Here is a 25,857-nt window from a genome sequence, read left to right on the forward strand (position 1 = left end):
AAAAACAGGAGTTAAATCATTATTCAAACTCAGCTCCATGCCAATCACCATTTCCCACCCTGTGAGTCCCAAAAGTGCAGGAAACCAGCACACAGGGGAAGAGTTCAGGAACTCAGTCTATCTGTTGCAAGGGTTGGCACACTTCCCTCACTTCCATCCAGGGACAGCATTCTTCTTTGGCGAGGTGCAGCGCTTCAAAGAGTTTTTTGCTTGCTTAATAGCAACATATAACTCAAAATAAAATACACATATCCCAGGCTACCCTTACCCCTCCCACCAACCAGGCTTCGGAGGGAAACATCAGGGTGCATCATGAGAAAAAGATATTTAAAAACACAGTAAGCTGGTTGCTACAGGGGAAAACGTTCCTAGCAACTCAGCCCAACTTAGCAAAAAAAACCTTTGTTGGTTACCAAACCCAAAATCTTCTTCTCGATTCTTTGTTATTCTCTTTTTTTTCAAGGGGTGGTCTCCATGGCAAATTTAAACTTAATCCCATTTTCCATTAGGACAAACTTTTTCCTCGGGGCTTCTGAGCCGATTTATTTGCATTATTTAAGGATGCCAAATGAAATGCATTTTTCCCAACTTTTTTTCTTTTTTTTTCTCCTTCAGGTGAAGTCTTTTTCTGCCTGTGATAACGCCGAAGATTAATTTTAGGCAAATAAATATTTACTGCGTCATATTGCATCATAATGCAATTCTTAAGCTCATGCATATTCACAATTAGACAGCTGAAGGAGCTCAGGAGAGTAATTCCTAGTGGGTTTTGGGGTTTGATGTCACAATAGGGGGATTTTTTTTAACTAAAATTAAAGTATCAGCCCTAAACAATGTGTTCATTTAATAATCAGGTGTCTGCATAGGACATACTCCTTTCCAGTGGGATAAACGGATACAGACCATCAGCTATATGCTAGAATAGACTGTCCCTCTGGCTTGCAGCTGGAATTGTTTCCTGTCTGTGTCCAGGACTTGTTGGGCAGACACACAAACCTGCCTTGGAGAGTTGCAGATCTCAGGTCTCCCTCTCAATGGCTGGATGGTTAAGTGCTCCTGGCACATAACTTCAAAGCACATAATGTAAGGCTGGTCATGATGGGTCCCCGAAGCTATAAAAGGATAGTGGAATTTGCATGAAAAGATTTAATGGTCTGGAAAAGCCGTAGTAGAATGGAATCAGTGAAAGGGTCCGTCAAGAACAATCCCTGAGCCTGCTGTGGGGATTTCCAGGAGCACTGACTCCAGTGGGCACCGTGTGCCCTTCAGTGCCTCCTGACAAACACACTGGCTGTGAAAACGTGATCAATCCCTCTTGATTTTAAAATACAGCTTGAAACTTCCTCAGCAGGGCAAATCTAATGCTTCGGTTTTTGAGACGTTGATTTATGTTTAAATAACAATATTTCAGATTTTTTTTAAAAGTAGAACAGATTGTGGGTTTAACCAGTCATGGAGGAGTTGTGTTTTTGAGAGGAACAAAACAGGATAGAAACATCTTTATTTTAAATTGAATATTATTATATTCCTTTGGGCTTTCCTTAAAAAAAAAAAATCTTAAAAAAAAATATAAGCAAAAGCGGAATAGAGACAATACAAGAAAACCTGTTTTGAAAGCTTAGTAAAAAGAAAAGAAAATCACTATAGAGGATCATGTTAAAATCTTGCAGAAAAGAAAATTATAATAGCCAAGTTAGAGAAGCCAAAGCTAGGAAAACCGAACACAATAATCAACAAAAACTCTCATCCTGAAAATGCAGATATGCAAAATTTCATGTAGAAGTTGTCCCCTAGATAAATCATATGCTCAAAATTAAATCTGTTTAATAAGATGAGGTCCAATTTTCCCATGTCCCCGATGCCGCAGCCAACTTTACTGGCAATTTTTATTAGACCAACAACTAACTTCGCCAACACATTAAAGCTTCAGGAGCTCTAGGGGAAGTTTTTAATACAAATTAATAGCAGCCAGTCGATTGGCAGTCAGTTAACCCGCGGTGAAATAAATAAACAACTCGCCCTCAACCCATCCTTTGCCCTTCCTCGGGTGCTGAAATGCTTCTGAGAGCTGTGGTCGTGACCCTGGGATTGAGATCTGCCAGGCACGAACGCTGACATCTGTTCCAGTGCTCAGTTTTCATGCTGGAGAGGGACTTTGAGTCCATCTCCAGGGCCGTGAGTTCTGCAGGGTTAAAAGGCACTTCATTTAGTTCCCCGTGTCGCTGGAAGGATCAAACAGAAAAAACTTGATTTTTCTGAAGAGTCTAATTACGTTAGACACTTACCTGTCAATGGAATTACATTAAGTAGCTATGAAAATCTTTAGATGTTTACAAGCCTGCTGTAAGGAAATTAAAAGCCAAAATGGTTTAAACCCCAGGATGTTTTAAAATCAAAATTCTGCTCTAATTAAAGTATGTGACTGGACTACTTAACGTAGGGGAATAAAGGAGATTAATACCAGGCTCCTTCTTCCCTTGCTTATCATTAGGCAGTGATGAACATTCAGTGAAGAAGATATTATCTAGAGCTAAACCTTCTTTCTTTTCTACAGCAAAGCTTTCTTCAGTTCTGCTTTGTCTGTACATCAAAAGATTAGTGGTAGAGATGGGGTTGATAAATTTTTCTCTGACATAACTAGACCTGTGCTTTCTTATGAGCACTGATAAAGAGCTCCTTCTTAATACAACATCCAAGCAAAAATTTGTGGCCAGCATGCTCACCTTTTTAAGTGCATGCTCTGCCTGCAAGCAGGTTTTTTTAAGGCATTAGAATAAATAAATAATTCTACAGACCAATGCCCAGCAGTTTTAATGGCAAAAAAAAAAAAACCAATCAAGTGATTTTATGAGTCCCAGTTAAAAGTAATTATACAGTATAAGTGCTTTAAGTGAGTTAATGAGACAGACAAATCTGATAACGAATTGCTAGCTCATCATAAGCTTCCTATCAAGTTAATTCAGTCTCTCCATTGCAGGGCACTGTTCTGCATTGCTTTGTTCTCCACTGAGTCCAGCTTTGGCCCTGTTAGCATCTGTCTCGCTCCATTTAGTGCAGGGGGTGTGGGATTCAGCTGTTTGCATTAGTAGGTGTATGGGTAACAAATCTGGTGTTGCAGAAAAATTCAGGATGACTGGAGGAAGCAAACAGCACTGATGGGAATAAATTTTGCTGTTTCATTCTAATTTCACCATATTATTTATCCTAATGCTAGGGTGTTTATCTAAACATGAAATACTGTCTGCGAGAGTTTATTGAGGAGTTGAGAAGCCAGTTTTATAATAATTTGCACGTCTTCAATAGCATTTTCAAGTAGGCATTTTCAAGAGAATACTGATTAGCTCCCTTGTATGTAGGAAGTGTGGTAGTTGAAGCTGGGTGTCTGCAGGTAATCTTGAAGAGAAAATAAAAGTAAGGTGAGGTTTTTCAGCCTCTGATGTTCAGTTAATGTGGGGATCTTCAGGGTACCCCTCCTTCCTTGGCCCCATCCTCATCCAGTGTGGAGAAACAGCGGGGGCACTGCTGGTGGAAGGACCTTTGCCCAAGAGAAGAATGTCAGAAGGGATCAAGAAAACAGCATGTGATGTTCACGGCCTCATGAGCTGTAGTTTGGTATCACATCTCACAGCTAACGGGAAAGTTTTGGGTGAGGGAAACAAAAAAACCTGACAATGTTCTGGGTATTTATTTTCCCAGTCAGTCATCAGTCTCCTTGCTATGAAACTGGCACTTGCTATGGAAATGAATGATCAGTGTATCTAATTGCCTTTTGCTTTGGTCTCCCTGCCTTGATAAGGACAGGAAACTTATAAATAATTAGATTTGTTACTACACCGCATTGATATTATTAATGCATTCTATTTTTTATTTACTCCTTCAAGTGCATCAGTGGATGACGTATAGACTGCTTACATGGGAAGAAAAAGTGCTATGCAAAGTTATTAAAAAAATTATATATACCAAGTAATACCAAGATTGATAGCAGAGGAGGTGGTAGTAAGTTGTACATTTTATTCCACAAAATCTACTCCTTTGTACTGTCTTTATAATACCATGTGAATATACCAGAAATTAAGGAATCTGTTGTTAATTGTGCCCATGGATATCACAGTTAATTGACTATAGGGAAGCGTGCTCTTAAGTTGTGGATGATTTTTTTTCTTTTTTTTTTTTTTTAGGCTGGTTCTTTCATATTAATATAGCTAATATATATTGTTTTGCCAAAATGAGAGTATTAGTTTGATTTTTTTGACAATATTCAAAATACAATTTTGCTTTTTTATTTCGGTTATTGGGACAGAAAAGAAATGCTTTAACTATTTTTTGTGAAACAAGGTTACATTGGAACATCTGTCAGGTCTAATGGGCTCTAATCGAGAGGATCAGACCAGAGCAGTCTAATCCTCTCTGGGATGACTATACCAGTAAATTATCCTGAAGAAGGGGTTTATTTCTGTAATACATTTTGCTTTGCAGTGACTGCAGGCCTGACCCTTTTAAGTCTACAGTAAATGCAGAATAGCTTACTGCAATAAAAGGAGCTCACTTTTATTGTAAAGTAAGAATATTCACACTAGCAATCACCATGGAGTAGATAATGTATTATAATTTCACATTCTTCCTTTTTTTTTTGTGTCTAGCTGACCTTTCTGCAGACAGTAGAAGTATGAGCCTGAAGTGCACTCCATAAAAATATCCCCTAGACTGAGGCATCCAGTCAGCTCTCCAAAGTAATCTGTGTAAAGAGTTTAATGTTCCTTCTTTCTTTCTCTCTCCTATAATGGGAGTAGAAAATCCAGTCTGGTTAGTGACAGGTAGCCCCTCTGCGGATGGAGCCCGCTCTTAATCCAATTTATCAGATGTTTGCAGTAGCATTTGTCCAGGCTTAAGGCTTTGGAGGATGGAGAAGATGGATTTAGAGAAATAAAGCCAGCTGATAGATGGGATCACTTATTAGACATCTTTCATATAAATTATGAAAAATAGCTACAGTGAATTATAGCTGTAGGCTTTCAGATAATAAACCTTTCAGGAAAAAAATAATGAAACTAAGTGACACTCAGTTCTTAGTCTCATTACCAGGCTGAATCATAATTCAGAGTTCTTTTAAAACTTCCAGGACCGTTTGCAAATCTTGATGAAAATGAAACTAAGCTTGATCGTATTTAACCAATTTAAGTGAGTTTTTTTGGCTGCTACTTTACTCCAGGAATATTTCTTTCCGATAAGTTTCCAGGTTATTTCTGTCTGCAGTCCATTGCCTGCTGCTCTCAAGGTCCAGGGACTGTAATTTTTTTCCTGTCAGTTTTTGGGCAGTTATCCCTCATCAAAATTGACAGAGCTGGAGAAAAGCCTCCTCTGCCAAGGCAGCACTCCTTGCAAAATCAATAGAAATAACAGAGCAGGCAGAGAACCAGCAGCCTGTATTCTCCTGTTTCCATCCTCCATTCATCCTTGAAATTGGACTTTCCTTGGCTCCCAATGCCAACCAGTAGCAGGAACAGTTGACACAGTTGACTCAGTCCTGACACACCCCAGGGGATCCAATGGCCACAGAGAATCTCCTGAACACCCTCCATTAAGGGGTGTCTTAAGGAAATTTTTGTGTGTACATGTGAAATGCATAAGCTGAAGCCTTGAGGTTTGTTAGTGGCCAGTGCTGCCATTGGAGAAATGGGAATTTTCTGGAGTCAGGTGAAGTTTAGCAGCCGGATAGAAACATCTCCTGCCAGCAAAGTACTGTACAGCAGCAAAGGATGTGGGCAATGAAGGAATTGTATAAACGTGTTGGTTTAGTGCTCTATCATGATTCTTAAAAAATTCAAAGAGGAGGAGGGTAGAAAATAGAGACTATTAATATAGTCCTGCATGGCACTGTGGTGTAGCATGTTCTCATGTCTTTTTTTGGAGGCTGTGACAAGAACACAGGTGATGAGTGGCCCTGATATAAGGAATGACTGAATAAACTAGAACTGTGTCATTCAGAGAACAATACCTGAGAGACAGCGTGGTAGGGGATATATATGTTTAGGAGTGACCTGGTCAAAGGGAGTAAAAAATGAGTGTTTATGACCTTTTCCAATATTCACCAACTGTAACTAGCAGAATGCACCTACAAAACCAAGGGAATTGTGCTTAGTTAAGAGTCACTTTCCTTGTAAGAATAAAATCTGACACAGGTTTAAAAGATTGACCTGATCCAATGCAGCCATTCACATGTTCCCAAATGTTTTTGGTTCTTGTCATTTAAAAGTCCCATCTTTCCCCTTCTCCATACATGATTGAACTCCATTATTCTTTTCCATCTGCTTACATCTGATTTAGATGATGTGTTGCCATTCTTTGCTTGCCTTTGAAACTGTGAGGTAATATTGTAATGTAAATTTAACCCTGTTCCCCAAAAGAACCGTAGCTGAAGTCATTTAGGGATAGAAACCCCAAGATCCTGAAGAGATTTTGTTACTTTGCAGTAAAGTTGTTCATGGGGTTCCAGTGTCTCTGCTTCATTAGGGTGCATTGGCATGTCAAATTTATTTGCATTTAGGTGAGATTTCACTATATAATGAGTATATTGTTTTAAAAAGGGTGCTTTATATCAAGAACACCACCAATGAAGTTATGTAAGGTATGCAACATTAGTAAGTCTTGCAAAAGTTTGCTCAAGGGTTAATCAACAGCATGATGTGAGATCTTCATAAAAAATTATTATTTATTCACTGTTCTTGTCTTAGAACCCATCATGTTGCCTCTCGTCCTTCACAGACGTCATATATGTAATATTTCAGAGTCCTGATAATTCCTGCAAATTCAGATTTTTCTTTTTCATGGTTTAAAAAAGCAAAATTAGGAATCATCCCTTTGTGGACTACAAGGAAGTCGAATATGAGTCAGCAGTGCCCTGGCAGCCAGGAGGGCCAACCATGTCCTGGGGGGGATCAGGCAAAGCATCACCAGCCAGTCAAGGGAGGGGATTGTCCTGCTCTGCTCTGACCTGGGGCGGCCTCACCTGGAATATTGTGGCACTTTTGGCCACTGAAATGTAAGAAAGATGTTAAGCCATTAAAGAGCATCCAAAGGAGGGTAACGAAGATGGTGATGGGCCTTGAGGGGAAGCCGTGTGAGGAGTGACTGAGGGCACTTGGTCTGTTCAGCTGGAGGAGAGGAGACTGAGGGGAGACCTCACTGCAGTTACAACTTCCTCGTGAGGGGAAGAGGAGGGGCAGGCACTGAGCTCTGCTCTGGGGGGACCAGGGACAGGACCCGAGGGAATGGCCTGAAGTTGTGTCAGGGGAGGTTTAGGTTGGATATTGGAAAGAGGTTCTTCCCCCAGAGGGTGGTTGGGCACAGGAAGAGGCTCCCCAGGGCAGTGGGCACAGCACTAAGTCTGACAGAGTTCAAGAAGCGTTTGGATGACACTCTCAGGCACATGGTGTGACTCTTGGGGCTGGTCCTGGGCAGGGCTGCGGGTTGGATTTTATGATCCTTATGGGTCCCTTCCAACTCAGCATATTCTGTGAGTCTGTAAGCACAGGCATCTCTTGGTAACAGTTGAAGTGTTTTCAAACCTGTGGTTTTTATGAGTTAATACCAAGAACTAAGTGCAGAGTTTCCAGGATAAGTTTCAATACTGCATAAATGTATTTCCAAGTGTAAAATACTGCTGTATCTTGAAATAAAATGCTAACCCATTTTGGCTTTAAACCAAACATACTTTATGAAACATAATTTTAGAGAAGTGTTAGGAATGTGTGAATTCCTCATTAGTCAGCCAGTATTCAAAACACCACTCTGAAATGACTTTTGTGATTCTTTTAATGGGCACAGTTTTGGTGAGGGAATACCCCAGTTTGGGTGTGAATGAAGAGTGTTTGCTAGCAGTCCAGTCATGCTGAATTATAGTTAAAGTACTATTTTAAATAATAAGTACTTTGTGGATATAATTATATGACTACTAGTCCTCTCCTTTTTTTTTAATAAACATCACTGTTATGAAAATATTCTAATGTAAAAACCATAAATTTTCCATTTTAAAGTCCCCAAAATATATTGAAATTGTGAGTTGTCAGCTGTGAAAACTGATAGCAGTAAGGGACTTTTCCCCCAGATTAACTCAGTTTTGGGTGCTCTGATTACAATATCAACTTTTATCTTCATCTAACTGAACAAGGAGTAAGACGGGGAATTTAGGGTCACTTCCAAAGAGCTCAGAGTGATGAAACTTTGAGAAGCAAATATTTTCTTAAACAATATTTCATGTGTTTGGGGATTTGGGGCTGAGATTCTATCCCAGACAGTCTTGTCAAAAGCAGGAGTCATTGCACTGAGGTTATACATGTTCAGTGTTTAACTGGTACTAAACTAATCCGAGATGACAGACCATTTCCATGCTCTTTCAGAACAGGCCATGCTATTTAGGAAATTAATAAATATTACTTGTCTATAATTTGCTCATAAATGATAAGCAAGGTTGTGTGTGATGCTTTTGCTGATGTCTGATAAGCAGATACGTGTCCTTCTAGTATGGGATGACAAATACAAAGTGAGGAAAACACTCATTCCATCTCAGCTGTGAGAGTGTTCCCCATGTTTCATGTGTGTGGGTGTTCAAGGGGACCCAGTAGGGTTTTTTTTAATTTTTGTTTTCTTTTTTAGAAAGCGACTTTCTTGTAATAGCCTGATAACTAAATTATTGCCATTTGTATCTTCATGCTTATTCTGCTTGGGTATCTTGCTGAGCAGCGAGGCTTGGATGGAAATTCACTTGAAAATAGCCTTCAGTGTGATAAATATTTGTATTTAGACAGAACCCGGGGAAATCCTTCTGGCCTCTGACAGAGCCCCGAAGGGGAGCTGGCAACTCTAGAGCAAATTAAAGTGTGCAAATCTTCAGCCTTGCTGCAGATCCAGCAAATATGTGCAGTGTAACACAGCAAATACGGGAAGGCTTTTAGTTACGGAGGTGTGTAAATGTTTACAAATATGATTAACTGCAGAGCACAAAATCCATTTGCAGCATCAAAGACAAAACTAAAATTACTTTTTCCCACCCCCCTCCAGGATTATGCTGAAAAGAAAAACACGATAGCAAAAGCTCTGGAAGATCTTAAAGCCAACTTCTACTGTGAACTCTGTGACAAGCAGTACTATAAACACCAGGAGTTTGACAATCACATTAACTCTTATGATCATGCTCACAAACAGGTAAGAGGAATCTGCTCGCTATTTCAACTTAGTTTCATGTAGAATAATGAAATAAGATGTCCTGCAGACAATCACAGTTGTGTTGTCCCCAGTTTCAGGTTCTGGGAAGCAAAATAAAGCATTTCCTTAGAAACAAATCTTATCTTGTAGATTCTACAGTCAAAGATTCTGAGATGGGAAGGAAGAGAAATTTGAGTAGTTTAACAGTGAAGAGGAATAGGGAATGATGAATAATATGATGAAAAGTGTAAATCTATAATTTCCTTATCAGTTTAATTTTGCACGTAAATACTGGGGTATAACTAAGACATGACTTACTGGGAAACGTTTGTTGCAACAGATGTGCACAAGAAACTTGACATATTCTTTGGTAAACTTTCCTGTAGTGCAGATGCAGTTCTGAAATAGGCTGTGATTTACTTCAATTTGTGCAGATCCAGTTCTGAAATGAGCTAGGATTTCACTTAAATGCATTGCATAAAAAAATCAAAAACCAGCTGTGGTAACGAAAAGATTCTGGCTAAGATCACAATAAGATATGTGTTAGCTTTAGGACATTATAATTGACATTTTTACCACCTCATTTTATCACTGCACTTCCAGGTTGTGTGCCCTACTTTGGTAGCTGTGCTTCCACATAGTGAGAAAGGCAATGCATCCCAGAGCAACATCCTGGTCTGTAGAGGGGTCAAGTCTATGAAATTCAGAGGGAAAGACAATGCATCTTGACTCCACTGAAGAGATATGTAATGATAATGTAAAGATATGTAATAGCTGTACAGGAAATTTCTACTTAGGCCACTTAGCTGGTAATTATTCTGTATCCTTTTTTTTTTTTTTTTCTAATCTGGTGAAATCATATGGTTGTGTATCTGGATTGATTGCTTTCCATTCTAATTGAATCTCCCTTTGTCTTGTAATTCTGCTCAGGGTGAATGTAGACGAGTTGCTACACACGTTTTATATCTGTGTTATGTAAGATAATTTGCTTTTCTTTCTGTCAGCCCATCTTCCTGAAACACTTCCCTCCCTCTCTCACTGGTGTTTTTATTTAGCCCATAATTTACACTGTCAGCACGAGTGTTAGATTTAGGTTTGAGAACTATGGAGATGTGGACCCCAGCAGCAATAGCAATCCATGAGAAGCTGGAGGGAAAGATATATATGTTAGATAAGAAATTAGCAGGTAGCTTCATTGCATCCTGCAGCTGCTTATTATGAGTTTTAGTTAAAACAGAGCTGGAACTGATTCTTCAGGTGTTATGTTCACACAGCAGCAGGTCCTTAATGGATGGCAGGAAAAAAAGAAGTGGTGGGCAGAGTCTTCCCCACTTGACCTCACTTAGGATTTTTATTTATTAATTTATAAGTGCTCTGAAGCACTTGGAAATAATGAGAACCTGAGGGCTGCAGTCCTCATCCCTCCATTCAGGATGGATGAAAAATTGATTTTGAAACAGAGGTCAGGTGTGAGACTGAACAGGGGCTTGCTTGCAGTGTTTTCTGGTGGCTGTAGACAGGAGATGGTGGGCCCTGCACCAGCATCTGACAGAGCACAGCAGATCCTGCCCCTCTGTTTTTTGTGTAAGGGGTCTGTGTGTGTTTGCAGGTGGCTTTGTGGGTGTGTTTGGGGAAGCACAGGAAGCCATCCTCTTCCTCTGTAAGGTCTTCACAACTTTAATCTTGGTAGGAAATCAGAGAAAAGTTTTCAGTTTTCCAGTAGAAAAAATTGTATGGGTGCTTCTCAGTCATATTACCTGCAAATAAGACTATTGATTCCTGAGATTAAAATGTTAAATCAAGTTTAACTCTCCATGAGTATTTTTTTGTGGTGGCTTCTATTGGTGTTATGAAAGAAACAGATTCCTCTTCCTGTTTTTTGGGTGTAAAAGCTGGCAGGCAGCATATGCTGCAGCACAGGCTTGCTCTGATTTGCTCTGCTTTCAAGGAAATTCATACTAAGTGCTTTTTTTTTTGAGTAACCTAATTTAATAAGCCTGATGGAGCCATTTGCAGGTGGTACTGTTGAATGCTCTGACTTTGTCTCGAGACTTCCTACCTCAGAAGTTTTCCAGCAGTTCAGTAGGGGTGAGAGGAACTAATAATCCATCTTTGGGTTTTGCTTCATATTTTTTCTCTTTTTCCCTTCAGTGAAACCTTTCTATAATGATGGATGGGGAAGTACTTGCTAGAAAAAGTTTCCCACGATTGAAGGACAGTTGTAAGCATGTGCAGCCAGTTTGGTTTCAGTGATCCCGGCACCTGAGAGTGGTTCCTATATGATCAAATGGATGAAAGCTCTGCCTAAACCTGAGTTCATCCCAGCTTTTCTGAAAAGCCACATTTAATCCTAATTGTGCTCTCTGTTGTCACACCATCTAAGCCATGGGAGGGTTTATCAGAGAAAACATTCCTAACAGCTCCTGTACCTCAATTCTATTGTAGGATATTATCTTTTTCTTTCCATAGATTTAAAAGCACAGAAAATTCACAGGATTTAAACCAGAAGATTTTTAAATTTTAATTTTTCCTCCTTTGGATGGGGGGCCTTGTGCTGTCAGGTGTTGGTTGTGTCTTACAACTCTGAACACCCACTTTGAGACAGAGTGAGGTCCTTCTGAGCGGTCCAGAAAGGAAGCATAGGAGTAGGGCAAAAAACTAATTTTATTTCCTAGGAGCTGAAGGAGTTCACTGTCTCAAGAGCTTCACTGCCTCTGTTAGTGTGTTCTTGTTGTCAGCTTTGACAATATGGTTTGGAGAGCAATAGCTGGAGCCTTTATGAAGTACTCCTGGAAAAGCAACTTGCAAGCAGTCAGAGGTAATAGGCAGAAATGAACTCTCTGCTTTGCTTTGAAAGCCTAGACAAAGAAAAAAAAAAAATAAAAACAAAGTAAAATGCAGGTGTACTTTAAAACAAAAATGTTCTCAATATGAGCTCAATACAGGGAGAAATGTAACAAAGGCAGAATTGCTGTTATTTAATATAGTAATGAGAGGATTTGTGGAGGTCAATAAACTAATATGATCCCAGGGAGGCGAGAAGCTGGAATAGTTTATTTGGACTCACAAGTTCATATATAAAGGGTTTAGGACCTACATATTCAACAGGGGGGTTGCATATTCATTCTGTTACAATTGGGGACTTTCCAGGGATGAGGTGAAGGGGAAATTCTAAATTACAAACCTTTGGGTCTTAGTACGTACATCATAGGGGAAAACCCACTTTATCTGGGGGGGTTTTACAGGGGGGAACAGGTATTGGGTTATATGCAAAGGTCTGATGAGATCAGGATGTGGATTCTCTGGCTGGGGCAGGACATGTGATAACATCATGCAGGGAGTCTCTTCCATTCTGCTGGAGAAGGCAGGAAATATCCACAGTGATGAGGTCATTGAAAAGGGGTTTTCCCCAGCTTTCATAGTTCATGGCTTTTTGCAGAGACTGCTCAAATCCCTCTCTGCAGATATTACATTTTTGAATCCTACAAGAATTACTATTTGATGATGATGATGGTCTAAAATCCCGGGATGCAGATTTTAAGACCGGCGCCAGGACTTTAAAAACATCTCTATGATTTTATTCAGCATTTCTGGAAGTGCACGAGGAGCTCTCTGAACTGCTTTATTCATGCAGGGTGGAAAAAAAATCCTCGAAATGCTGTGGGTTTGATAAATGTGGCTGAGCATTAAATCTGAGGCTCTGGATGACCTTAGAGCCGCTCGGAGCGGGTGAGTTGTGCTTGTCTGCTTGGTGAAGAAGGCTGGGTCCCACAGCTCAGTCCCCTGCATCAGCGATTCCTCAAGAGACTTCTGCCACTACAGGAATAAAGGGGTATTATTTCTGCTTATGAAAGTCTTCCTCTTCATCCCAGAACTTCTGATTAATCACCTAATATCACAGCAGCACACTCGAGAGCTTGGTGCTGTTTCGTCTCCCAGGAGGACTTTTCCAAATATCAAGCAACAATAACAGTGAAAGCTGTGATGAAAAATAAATAGCCCTAATGTATTTGCATCTACATATGAAAATACAATCAATTAAGTAAATTATAAGTAGGAAATTTTCCCCACAGAATCAGAGGTCATTTCTCAAACTGTTTCTCCCTGGATGAAAATTATCTCTGTGCTCTAGAAATGTATTTAAAATTGTATGGAGGTAATAATGGACAAATTATGCAGAAAGACTAAATGAGTACTTGTCCCTTTTCCCTATTCCAGACACAGATTTCTTCTGTGTTTTTCTCCTCTTCTTACATGTTTTTCTTTGCAAATTTTTTGAGATCAATGCCTAATAAGCTAGAGAATATCGATCTGTAGTCAGTCAGAAGTCCAAACTTAACTCATCTTTATGTGTTTGAATAAATGTTTCGTGCCATACGGGTGGAGAACATGAAATTTGTAAGTGGAAGGGTGTGGTTAGGCATAACAATAATATAAAAGCCTCATCATTTTACTAAAGCTGTACCTCCTACCAGGTACAAAGTGGATAAGGAGCGGTGTAGCCCATTTGGGATGCCAGTATTCCCAGCAAACATAATTAGATGTAAGCAGTTGTTTGAGCCTGCAATTTAAAAACAAAGCAACGAATCCTTGTAGTCATCATTACAGCTCTTTTAAAAAAACCTCTCATTGTAGAGTTATTCCCTCTGAAAAAGAAAAACACCCACATCTTCTCCTTGGTTGGCACTTGCAGAGCGAGCACTGCAGTGCATCTGCAGCTTCTGGCATAGCCCAAGAGTTTGTGTCTGTTTGAAGGGAAATAGCACATGTACTGGGAGAATCATGAAGTGAAAGAAGTTAACTGCTTGCTGGGAGCCAACAGGATTTTATGCTGTATTTTTCAGGCCTGCTTTTTGCAGGTTGGGTTTCCCCTGGAGCTACTGGAATCAGACTGAGCCAGAGGCAACACGTTGTATGCAATCTTTGAAATGCAGAAATAATGGTTCTCAAAAATAGTGCTATCTTCTAGAGCAGTGTGTCTAGAGCTTTGGTGAAGTACAGGATAAAAACTAAAGTGTTTCAGAATTTTCTGAAGATTTGCTTCCTAAGCAAAACAAACGTGACATACGGTAACTCAGATATTGGGGGCGTTCTCTAATAAGAGATTTCATAAAAGAAGAATATTAAAACTTCTGTTTCTCCAGTTTTAAAAAAAGTTTTTAAGCTCCACTGGAAAAGCTAGAGTTGTTACCTGATAGGGTGAGGTGATGGTAAAGGGGATCACCAGGAGAGGTGCAGAGCAGGACAGTGCTTGTTTCATGACGCATATCCGCTTTTGCTGGACACACATCCATGAGAGGCAGAGGGTGAGGGCAGCTGCTCTCGGCTGGGTCCTGTCCCCTTCCAGCAGTTGGCAGCCCCAGCACAGCTCGAAGCAGCCTGAAATGGCATTTTGCTGGTCCTTGCTGCACGCTGAGCCCAGCCACGAGGGATGTTTGAGATGACAAATAAGACAAGAAGGCCACCGTGAAAATTTATGGCCGTGACAATCCCTGAAAGTGATAAATCACTCCTTTAAGCACCGACTCTGCTGGTCTAGGATCAGGAAAGTGCCAAGCCCATGGTGCCTTGAAAGACTGAGGGGTGGCTGTATTTCTGCAGGGAGAGCGAGGAAGGGCAGCAGGATGCAGGTGCAATGCCAGCTGCTTCATCCCTCCTAGGGAGAGTGTGAGCCCGGCACGTGCCATTGGATGGAGCTTCTGGGACACAGGGATGCACTTCCAGTGTCATTTTTTTTCCCATTCCTTGTCAGTGAAAATGATTCCTTGCAATGCATTTCAGCATTTCTCTTTCTCATTGTATTTTTCTCTTCTTTTTTAATCATTTTTAATATAAGATTTATATTATATTCCAGCAGCTGAATTTTCTGGAATGAAGTAATTTTATATTCCTTGTCTTACTTTAGCTCGTGTCTCCTGTTAGAAGAGAGCCACATCTTGGTGTGTCCTCATGGGCAGGCAGTCTGAACTTGCCGAGCGTTAAGTGAGCACAGATGAGGATTTAAACAGTTTTGTTTGAATCGATCTTATGTGGCCCTTTCTTACTGTTTTTATTGCTTTCCCAGAATGTATCTTGGCATGTCTTCCTAGATTTCTTTTTTTCCCCTCAGGAAAACATACTCATCTTTGTAGCCTTTTTAAATATTAAGGGAACACAAGTGAAGGTTCAGCTGTGCATTCATGTTCATATGTGTATTTGTAATGCACATACAACCACAAAATGACCCCCTCCTCTCCCAGGTACAGGCTGCTCTGTCACTGTATTTCAGGTTGGGTTTGGGGTTTTTTTACCCATGACGACTGTGTTATTTAATGGTCTTTTGTGGTTGGACTGGGGTTTCTTTGTTGGGGATTTTATTAGCGAAAAGCTTCCTTTTAAGTTTTAAGCACTTGTACTGGCAGTAATGCTAATAAGGGTCATTGCCAGGTCTATTAATTCTAGCTCAGCACTGCTGGGAGCATTGGAGCAGAGTCTTGCAATAGACTTGATGCTTCCTTTCTCAGCTCCTTTAAAAAAAAACCAACAGAACAAATCCCTGTTCTGTTCCTCTGAAGAGAAAGGCAGAATTGCCAACATGACAGGAGCACACTGGGCTGTGAAGGAGGGAGACAGGCTGAGGAGCTCCACTCCTTCGGGATGTAAGGATATGTCCAGAGCAAATGTCAGCGAGACAGTTCAAGGGGGAGCCTTGTTTTGGGATGGTAGGTTGCCAAGACGAGGGTCACCCCTGCCACCACGTGTGGGTGGTTTGCAGTCAGGTGTGGTGTGACCCTGAAGTGCAGGGAGAAAATTAGCAGGAACTGGAAGGCTTCAGGAAAAGAGGAAATACAGTCCCATTGTGTTAGGGCACAAAGCCACTTGGAAAGAGTTTTCCTGGTCTGCAGTGGAAGACTGCCAGTGGTACTCTTTATTCTGCTTTACAGAATGTATTTTAAAATTAAACAGATAAGTTTTGTTCTTTATGAATTTTTCAGCCTATGTAGGGAGAAACTTCACACTGTTTCCCGGCTGAAAGAAAAATATTTGTTTCCCTTCCAGTTTTTTATTTTGCCTATGAATTTTAATCCCAGAAATTGTCTTCTTGATGGGTATCAGCATAACAGAGTATTTAGGCACTTTTTAGCTCTAAACTTGTACTGACGGGTTAGATGAGGATATTTCTGCATAAAATATTAATTCTGCGAAATCCAATTTTGTTCCCAACAAACATTCTGTTTTCTCATTACCAAAGAAAAGACATATCACTATGTTCCTGCCTTAGTACTTAATAACAGAAAAGATACTGTGTAACTTTTTCTGTTTTCCATGTTTGGGAAATCTGATTCTGTAATAATGTTTCATTAATTAATAGACTCTTTTTTTTCTGAAAAAGTGATTTCAGAGCAAAGACAGTTACAGTAGAGGAGTATATACCCTTTCTGTCCCTGCAAACAGAGCATTAGGCCCATGCACTGACACTACCAATTCCACAAGGAGCCTCTCCCTTAATGCAGGAGAAACCTCACCCAGCTGAAACCCTTCCTCAGTTTAGAAACTTAGTGTTTATCCTCAGTTCTTTATTTTCTTTCTAGTTTTGAATTATTGCAGCCTTCCGATTTCTGTCCTGTTCGGTATCCAGATACCGAACCTGATAAATCACTAATGTTAGATTTCCATCCAAAAAAAAAGAAATTACAGATTTTTTTCAACCACACATTGCCTATTTATTACTATTTTAAAAATCTAGATTGAGCACGTTACTAAAGTGAGGGGGAAAAAAATTACAGGACCAACACAAAGAGGGAGGGAGGGAGGGAGGGAGGACTAAGGGACAGGAGGAACCACAGTTTGTTCCATACATCCTGCATGTTTTTCTCCCTGGCATGCATTTCTACTGCTCTGTGGCTCACTCTTTTATTTAAAACTCTACTCCTATATTTCAGTTCAAGTTTGTCTTTTTAAATCAGTTCATGAAACTTTCTACAGCAAAGTTAGCTGAACTTGAGGCTAATTTTAAATTTGCTTTACCATATCAGCATCTATCAGGTTTTTGCTGTTTGGCCAACACTGTTGCAAAAGAAAATACTTTTTTTCCATTCAGCCCTATGATAAGAATGGGCACAATAATTAGGACTTGAAGATAGGAAAAAAATAGCACTTTTTAGTTCATAATTCCTGAGGCATTGTGCATACTGTAATGCATCTTTTGATGTACAGTGTTTTGAGGGGAGCAATGTTTAAAAACTTGTGTAATACAAGCTTGGAGATCAGATGGTGGTTTGCCCATCACTTGCTTTGTTGTATTAGGCTATAGATTAGCTAAGCAATTACCTGCAAGAAAAATATTACTTCTTATTTTCAGTCATGCTTCAAACAGAGTCAGTCTCCCAAAGTTAATTTAAGCATCATTATCGCTGCAAAGTTCAAACCAATCAACAGAATACCTTTTCTGCAGTTTTCAAGAATTCCAAATGCAGTTCCATTGCTGTCCTGAAAGCAATCAAGCAGATTATAGATTACCTGGAAATGATGAATAACACGAGAAGCATTTTGTTACTCCATGGTTTTGAGCTGTCACAGAGAAAGTGAAGGAAAAACTAACACATTGCTAGTAATATATTAAGTTCTGACCTCTCAAGGTGAATAATTTCTTACAACATGATCTAATTTGCTGAAACAATTAAGTGCTGCATGTGAGTGGTCAGTACTCCATGCCTGGTCCTGCAAAAGCCACCTCGTAGTTTCCTATTTGCTACCAAAAAAAAGTTTCAGGATATTTTTTTTTTTTTTTCCCCTGGGAGCTCTGCTGGAATTTTACTTTATGCCCTGTGGTTTGTGCACGCTGGTTTACATATGAGAGTTCATTCTTCATTGGGAAGAACTGCACAACCTTTTCGGTACAAACCCCGCTAAGTCTTAGGGTAATTATTGCAAAATCAATGCTCCATTCAACTCAGGAAAAGCTTGTTCTTTTTTTAGTGGGAGCTCTGACCTGTTGATGAAACGTAGCCTTGCAATCAGCACTGCCTTTTGTGAGGAGATGTGACAAGACAAACAAACTTCAGGGAAGTGAGAGTGGGTTTCCCACAAGTGGTGACCCCGGCTCGTTCTGCGCTCTGTGGGCAACAGGACACTGGGACCTCTCTGGAGCCAGAGGTGAACTTCTCACACTCCATATCAGGAAAGGCTGGATGCCTTGTGTGGGAAATATCCCTCTTTTAAATTTAGAAAGACAGCATAAATTCAAGGAACAAAGAAACAAGGAAGAATTTATTCGGTGCGCCGGGTCTTTCTCTCGCTGACTTTCTGGGGAAAAAGACCCCTTGGGCTTACATCTTACACATTTTATAGTTTCACAAAATCCCACCCTTTTCCACATAAGTTCAATATATTCATTTTTGCCTAAAAAGGTTTCTTTTCTCTGAAAAGGGGCTTTCCCTTTATCCTAACTGGCTGCAAGGCATCCCCTGTCAAAGATGATGGGTCTTCCTTCGTTCTTAGCCCAGAGAGAAAGAGAAACCCCTGTGTACAAAATGGCCCCAAAAGATTTTAATTTTTAAGAACTTTCACATTTCCCTTATCCAGCCGAAAATGACCCTGATACTCAAGTTCAGTTTTTGGAACTTGGATATCTTACAACTTCGTGATACGCCTGTACATATAAAAACCGTATTTTTATTTCTCATACCTTGGGCAGACACTAGTGCTGGGGTTTCTTTAGGCAGAAACAATTATTGCTCTTGTTCTGGGTACTTTAATTGCAGCTTACACAGCAATGTCTTCAAGTTCTAAACCGCTCCAGGAGTGTTCGGTGGAGGCAAAAACATCAACTTGGGGTTTTCTTCTCCTTTTCCACATGCAGTCAGTGCAGCCTTGGCTGCAGAGCCTCTGCTGGTTGGCTCTTGTTTCAGTTTGGTTTTTTAATTAGTGCTACGACTACAATTGTACAATGAAGGGTATGAGTGGCTCCCAAATTTAAGCTTTCCCCACCCTAACAATGCAAAGGACTGCGATAAGAAAGACGTAAATGAGGGCTCTGTGAGCATTTGAAAGGACAGATGAGGCAGCAGGAATGGGTCAGTTTGACCTCTGTTGGCAGACAGGCAGACAGCCCTCGTTTGAGCACATTTCGAGAGTCAGTGAAAAGGAAAGGTAGAAATGTGCCCCTGCCTTCAGTCCTGTTTGTATTTTGGATCTGCTGAGCCTTTTCCTGCATCTAAAGGACACCAAACACTGTTACTCCAGTCATACCTCCTAGTCTCTCACTGTGCTTTCACCATGCTTGGTCATGACATCCTTGTGACAAACCTGAAGGATTCTGTAAAGGACCTTCCAGTTTCCTCCAAAGTCTCCATATGTGGCAGAAGAGTAGAGGTTCAGCATCACACGGTTGAAAGCGTTGATGTCTTTTGACTGAATGATTGTTTTTTATTTTTTTAAGACATTCAACCTGCAACAGACAATATAAATACAAGCACTTGAATTGTCTCTTTCAACAGCATGTTGTATCTTTTCTTAAATTAGACCCAGCAAGAGATTTGTGGTATACTGTAATGTAAATTATAAATCATATGAATTCAAGTTCATTCATGATTAATGTGACTAATGCCTGGCATCTCTGATAGGACTTACTGCTGTTGTCTTGGTGTGCAGTCTTGATATACATAATAATAACAAGAGAAGACAAAAGTAAGCCCTGCACCTGGACCCCACCTTCCCTTTTCTAGCGTTCAACAAAATTAAGAAAAAAAAACTCGACCACCTTTTTTAATGCTGATTTTTTAAAATTTATTTTAAACTATTTTTTTTCCTTTTTTGTATTTTTTTAATAGCTGTTAAGTGCTTGCTTGTGCTGGCATCTGTATGGCACATCTGCTGCAGGATCTCATAGTGTTACATGATTTATAACTACAGAGAGACATATCTGCTTACAAGTTGCTTGTAGTGAGAGCTAGAAACAAAGCAAGAGACTCCCAGCAGTAGTGTGGAAGGGTTCTGACAGTACCAGAAGTTAGGGATCATTATTGGAGACTCCCTTAAGGATCAGATCTCCTTCTCACCTCTCTGCATCTTCCTCCCTCACTGTTATTGTTGTGCCTCTCCTGGCTGTCAGAGAAGCAACTGGGTGCTACAGAGGCACACAGGTTACATCCAGCATTGCAAGAGCAGGACCCTTGTTCAAGGATACTTAATGTTATCAGTAGTATTTGTCTCATGGACAAAAGGTGTGGTATGAGACATTCCCACCACTGGGGATGATAAAAAAATGGAAGGTTATATTGCTGTGAAAAGGAACACACAAATAGGACAAATTAGAAAAATCAAATAAGCAAACGAAACATTAAAATCAAATAAGCAAACGAAACATTAAAATGATGCTTATCAAACTCACCCTTAGTTGTTTTCATTCTCTTTTGCTAAGCAAGCATTAAGCTTAACAGGAATGGTTCTTTCTTCTGTTTTGTGAGACAGAGGCTGCTGCCACCTCTCCTCCTCTCTCATCCTGCTTTGCAGTCCCACTTCTCTGCCCCAGCAGGAGACTTTTCTTCTGTGCCATCTTAAGACTCATTTCTCGCTTAATGAACCCTTTGTTTTTCCTTTGTTTGGATGCGAGTACAAGGCACGTTGCTGATGTGGTTTGCTTCATTTTCTTCCCTCGTTTCTACCCATGATTACATGATTTGCATTTCTAAGGAATACCACTTAGTACGCTTTTCCTGGCATCAGCCTGCTATATAGTGTTGGTTAAAAATTATGGATTGTATAATGAGAAATATATATAAAAATATCATCTAAGATAAATAATTGTAGTCTGCCTGTGAGTGTTACATGAGTCTTAACCTATCTGACGTCTGCTTTGCCTACAGAGGCTGTAACCTTGTCATGGAACACTTGATATTTGCTTGGCACAGTTGAAGCTCTAGTCTGAGTTACTCCTTCATGACCAACACTGCCAGCATCTTCAGGTGGCCAGACCCAGTATACCTGAGTTCAGCTCAGAAGGTTTCTGAAGGACAGGTGAAATGGCTGGGGGATTAAAAGCTAAAAAAAGTACTCCACGGGGAATATTTACAAGGAGATTTCTGTGTTCAGATGCTTAGAAGTAGGTCAAACCAGAAGCAGATGTCCAGACAGCCCATGCCAAAATTGCTGCAAGGCGTGTGCTGTAACCAAGCCTATTTTAGGATCCTTTTTCTTTTTTCCTAAACTCAAAAAAACCCCAAAACAAAACAAAACAAAAAAATCAGAGTGAGGAGGAGTGACTGTCCAAGCAAACTCTTATTACAGCAGAGCAATAGGACTTGCAATGGTGGGAGCTGGGCAACCTTGAAATGGTAGGGGTTGCATAAGCTCAAGTTATGATGATGAGGTGGGGGGTTACTTTACTTAAATGATGGTAGATAATATCTCAGATGATAGCCAGTCTTTTGCAAATGTCTCTGCGGGTGGCGGATTTTCTTTTCAAGTGCTGTTTGGGTATTTTGCTTTGGCTCTGCACACCTGCCTGGCTGTGAACAAAGGGAAACTGGAGTAGCTAATGACTCATCTCTCTGCCTCCGTTAACAGGAAGATCAACGAGGCAAAAATAGTGTTGTATCGTTTTCTTTAAGCAATAGTGAGAAGAAAAGATTGTGTATTCATAAAGTGCTGGCTTCAGAAGCTTCTTATTGCGTCAGCGTAGGAAAAGTGTAAAATTCCAGGTTTATGTTCCTGTTTGGGTACAGCTTCACTGGCTGCTCACCATAGTTTGGGGATCCACCACTGCAAAGGGGCTTCTGTGCCTTCCTATATGGGTATGCACAGAGAGGATGGGCTCCTTTGCAAATACCTCAAGTTGCTGCCTGATGTGGAGATATTTGATCTCCAATTTATTGTTGAGAAGGCAACTAACAGGGTTCAAGTAGTGCACCTGTCTTTCCTTGGTCTGCTGCAGAGGGTAGTTATTCTGCAGGTCAAGCAAACCCAGTTCTTGTTCTGATTTTTTTTTTTTCAAGTAGAAGTAAAGGACAGCAGAAGCAATTTCCGAGCTTGGTGTGAGCCTCACACAAGGAAGTTAATGGCTCTGCTTGCTGTGCAAGGTCTGAATTTGATGGGGGGTCAGAGTGAGGGAAACAAGGGCAGCCAGTGAGGTCAGGGAGGGAGCAGTCTCTGCCTGTCCTAATTTTTATGGAGGGGAGAGCTTGTCTGCCTGCAGGAAGGAGCTGTAGGGTGTGGGAGGCTGTTTGGCTCTACAGCAACAGCTGCCCTGAGCAGGTGCCTGTCACTCCATGGGCAGGGACTGTGTGTGGCTGGAGGATGTAAGGGAGTGGTGTGGTGTGTCCTCCTGTGCTTCACTTCACACTCTCATTCATAGGTGTGCGGTTCCGATAGTAAAATAAATAGATAAATAAACCCCACAGAGCTCATAACAGAAGTCTAAAATATTAGTCACTTCTGGGAGCACAGATGATTTCTGTGGGGTAAACTGCCTGGTATACTGCTAAGGGAAATATTTTCTTGTACCTCTGCAACTGCTGTCATTGACAATAAAATTGCTTGAAATATTAAATAATGTTAGTGCGTTGCCTGCCATGACAGAAACTGTAAGAGGTTTTGACCTGTAGAATGCTTTAATGGGCGCTCTACAGAGGAACTGACACTTCCATTTATTAATTTGTAATTGTCCAAAATAAATCCTTCTTTTTCCCCTCCTGGTAGATTGAAGCCTAGGATATGTTAATTGTGCTGGCTCTTCTCCAGGCCTGACACCTTGACAGCTCTTGTCAGCTTTTAAAAGTTATTCCCTTATGAAAACTGCACTAGTTATTCTCCCATCATGGCCTTGCCACTCATCTCTTCTGTGTTTTTTTAATTCTGACATCAAAGTTTACGCTTAGCTTTGACCCCCTGACAGGAGAACATTCTCTAATGACTAGCAGTAGGTCAGCACTCCCTGTTTTGGAGGAACACAAAAAAAAAAGTTAAATCCAGCATTTTGGTTAGCAAGTGTACGCCTGGGACTCTTGCTTTACTAAGGCTCACTTATTTGCTCTTCATTAAAGAAATGAGATTGTACAGTAAACTGATTTACTAGCTGTACCACCCAGTGCTCTCATCTCATCAAATCTCACACTGTGCAGGACTGGAGCATCTCATAATTTCTAAAAAAAGACCTCTAATTAACATTTATGTGGTACAGAACATGATGGTGCTTCAACGGGTGGCAGTTTTTCCTTCGAGTCGGCGTTGGAGCAATATAATTGTGTTGCTGGAGTTGCTGCCTTAGAGATATAAAACCAAGACCTTGACCACCACGATAATTGAAGTTCCCAGGCTGCTTTCTTAGGAGCAAGGGTAGTAGCTGCAGTTGTGCACTGGCCAAAATCCAGGGGGATATTTAGATTCTGTTACATTAATCCCCCCTGCAGGTTCAGCTGATGGCAGTGGCTTCTCCTCCTCCCATCCTCGCGGTTCGGTGTGATTGATGTGCACTGCCACACATCTGCCACTGTCTGAGCCAGGAGAGGTTGTGTCCCACTGCTGAGCAACGTGGTGCAGGTGTACTCCTCAACCCCAGCACCTGGAAGAGCCATTGTAACGCTGCAGAATTGATGATTATCAGAATTACAGGTTTTGGGTAAGGAAAAATACTGCTCCCTGTGCTTGAGCACTTGAACCACCAGACATCACTGGTTTCTGCATTTTAAGTTACCTGTCAGCAGATGAACAGCACTAATTAGATCACATGGAAGAGAACTCAGGTTAAAGGGGTTGCTTTTGCTTCCACTTGCTCAAAGTGCAGTAGCAGAATATTCTTTGTGAGAGCCTGATGTGTTGTGGTGTAGGCTTTTGTTGTTTTTTTTTCTGATGACTACTCTGACATGCTCTAGAATCTAGGTTTTTCTCCCTCTGGCCTGGAAGATGGTGGAGTTACGATAATGTAGGGAACATATGGTAACTGGGAGAGGCTGATAAATTGTTCCTCTTCAAGCCCTTGACTCTGATGGAAAATAACCTCTGTTAAGATGGTGTAATTAATGGTTTCACTGTGTTCAGGATCTTCAAAAGTGAAAGGCAAAACTATGAAAGTTGGTAGTAATCAGAGTTTCACTTACATGTTCCAGTTGGCCTGAGCCTGGAAAACCAGTCTGCCACCTCTGTCTCCCCAGAGAGCCTAGACTGGGACTAGAAAGACTGGTTCTTACAAAATATGATGGTCAGCCCTGCTTTTCCCATTACCTGTAGGATTAAGAGTGAGAAAATGAAAGACTCTTTCATCATAAACCCAATTCAGAGGACCAGAAACAGCTGAGGAATTGTAGAAGAGGGGAGGGATCAACCACTTCAAATGTGGGTGGGCATTACAAGTAACATTCCTGAGTCTTTCCTAAATCTTCTGCCCCACTGGTCATTTATTTGCTGCTGGAGAATAGTTAGACTCTTGTATACTGCGTGACTGGCTGGAGAATTCCTCCAGGGTGGAAGAGGTGATGCTTTCCCTGGCACTAAGCAGGAATGTGGACACAGATTGCAGATGTGCTGTGTACAGGACGCCAGCTGGTGTCTTGAGGGTCAGTAGGAATTTCAAACAGGATGATTTATTGTTAGTGATACTGCCCCAGGCAGAAGGGAGAGTTCACAGCATCAAAGTGATGTGTCCTCCTCGCAGGCACACGAGATTGGTTCCACAACATCTGTTAAAAGAAGAAAGCAAGTCAAAGCTCTGCTGATGTATCTGCTTGTGAGGGTGTGAAACTGTTACCTGTGATTGGAGCAGACCCTTTATTGCCTATTGGCAAGTGCCAGGTCTGGTTTCAGTAGTGGGAGGTACTGGGGTCTTGCATTGCTTAAATGTGCATGTGTTTGATGAATAGACCCACCTTGTGCTCGTGTCAGGTGCAGCTGTTTGTGTGCAGCATCTCAGGGTGGAATTTCTGCTGGGAAGTCAAGTATCCAAATTTAGGTTTTCAGGGGACTTTGTTCTTACCCTTCATCTTTACTGATCGAATGAAAGCTTGAAGATTTAACACTGCAAAATACCAATATTTTAATGTAAGATGTACTTTAAATGTTGCAAAATTACTTAAGCAGTCTTTATATTTTGTGTGGGTATAAAGGATGGTTTTCCTTCACAAAGGAATTTTTCACCCACTACCTGACTGCCCTTCTTAAATTTTAGAGAGAAAAGAAGTGCTGAAACCCTAGAGTAAGATATAGATTCAAGGCATAGCCACATTCAGTTTATGGGGTGAAGTGCTATACATTAATAAGATTTGATGAGAATAGAAAACAGTGTATAACTTATAACCAACTTATTAAAACTAAGTAGGTATTACTTTAGTTCCATCTTCAGTGATCTTCTAGCAAGTTATTTCATTTAATACAAGTTGTTTTAATTTGGGCAGTGGGATCAAGAAAGAGCTTTAGTTGTCTGCCAGCAGCTCACTTAGGGACCTGGTTCCTCAAAATTTGGGAAGCTCCTATTGAGTCTGGGTGCAGGTTTTGCTGCACAAACCAAGCTCTGGTGCTGCCTTTGCTGAATGGTGAAATGGGAAATGGTCCTAAAATAAGTCCCATGTTTGTCTGTGTCGTGGTTTGAGATAGTCCCAAAATCCAATTCTCTAGCTCCATCCCCCCCTCCCACATCTCAACCTAATGTGAGAGAGGTTTTTCCAGACAAAACACACCAGACTCCAA

General features: G+C 40.7%; 1 protein-coding gene across 2 annotated transcripts in view; it reads left to right on the top strand.

The window, feature by feature from the left end:
• The window catches only part of ZNF804A (zinc finger protein 804A), a 153,617-nt gene that overhangs the window by 102,624 nt on the left and 25,136 nt on the right, over positions 1-25,857 (top strand). For both annotated transcript variants that reach the window (XM_027734939.2, XM_039384362.1), the window contains exon 2: positions 9,058-9,201. In XM_027734939.2, coding sequence (XP_027590740.1) covers positions 9,058-9,201 — 144 coding nt within the window. The remainder of the gene's footprint in view (positions 1-9,057; positions 9,202-25,857) is intronic.

Source organism: Pipra filicauda, unplaced genomic scaffold (assembly GCF_003945595.2).
Source record: "Pipra filicauda isolate LSUMZ 115617 unplaced genomic scaffold, ASM394559v2 scaffold348_size1222971_pilon, whole genome shotgun sequence".
Classification (NCBI taxonomy): domain Eukaryota; kingdom Metazoa; phylum Chordata; class Aves; order Passeriformes; family Pipridae; genus Pipra; species Pipra filicauda.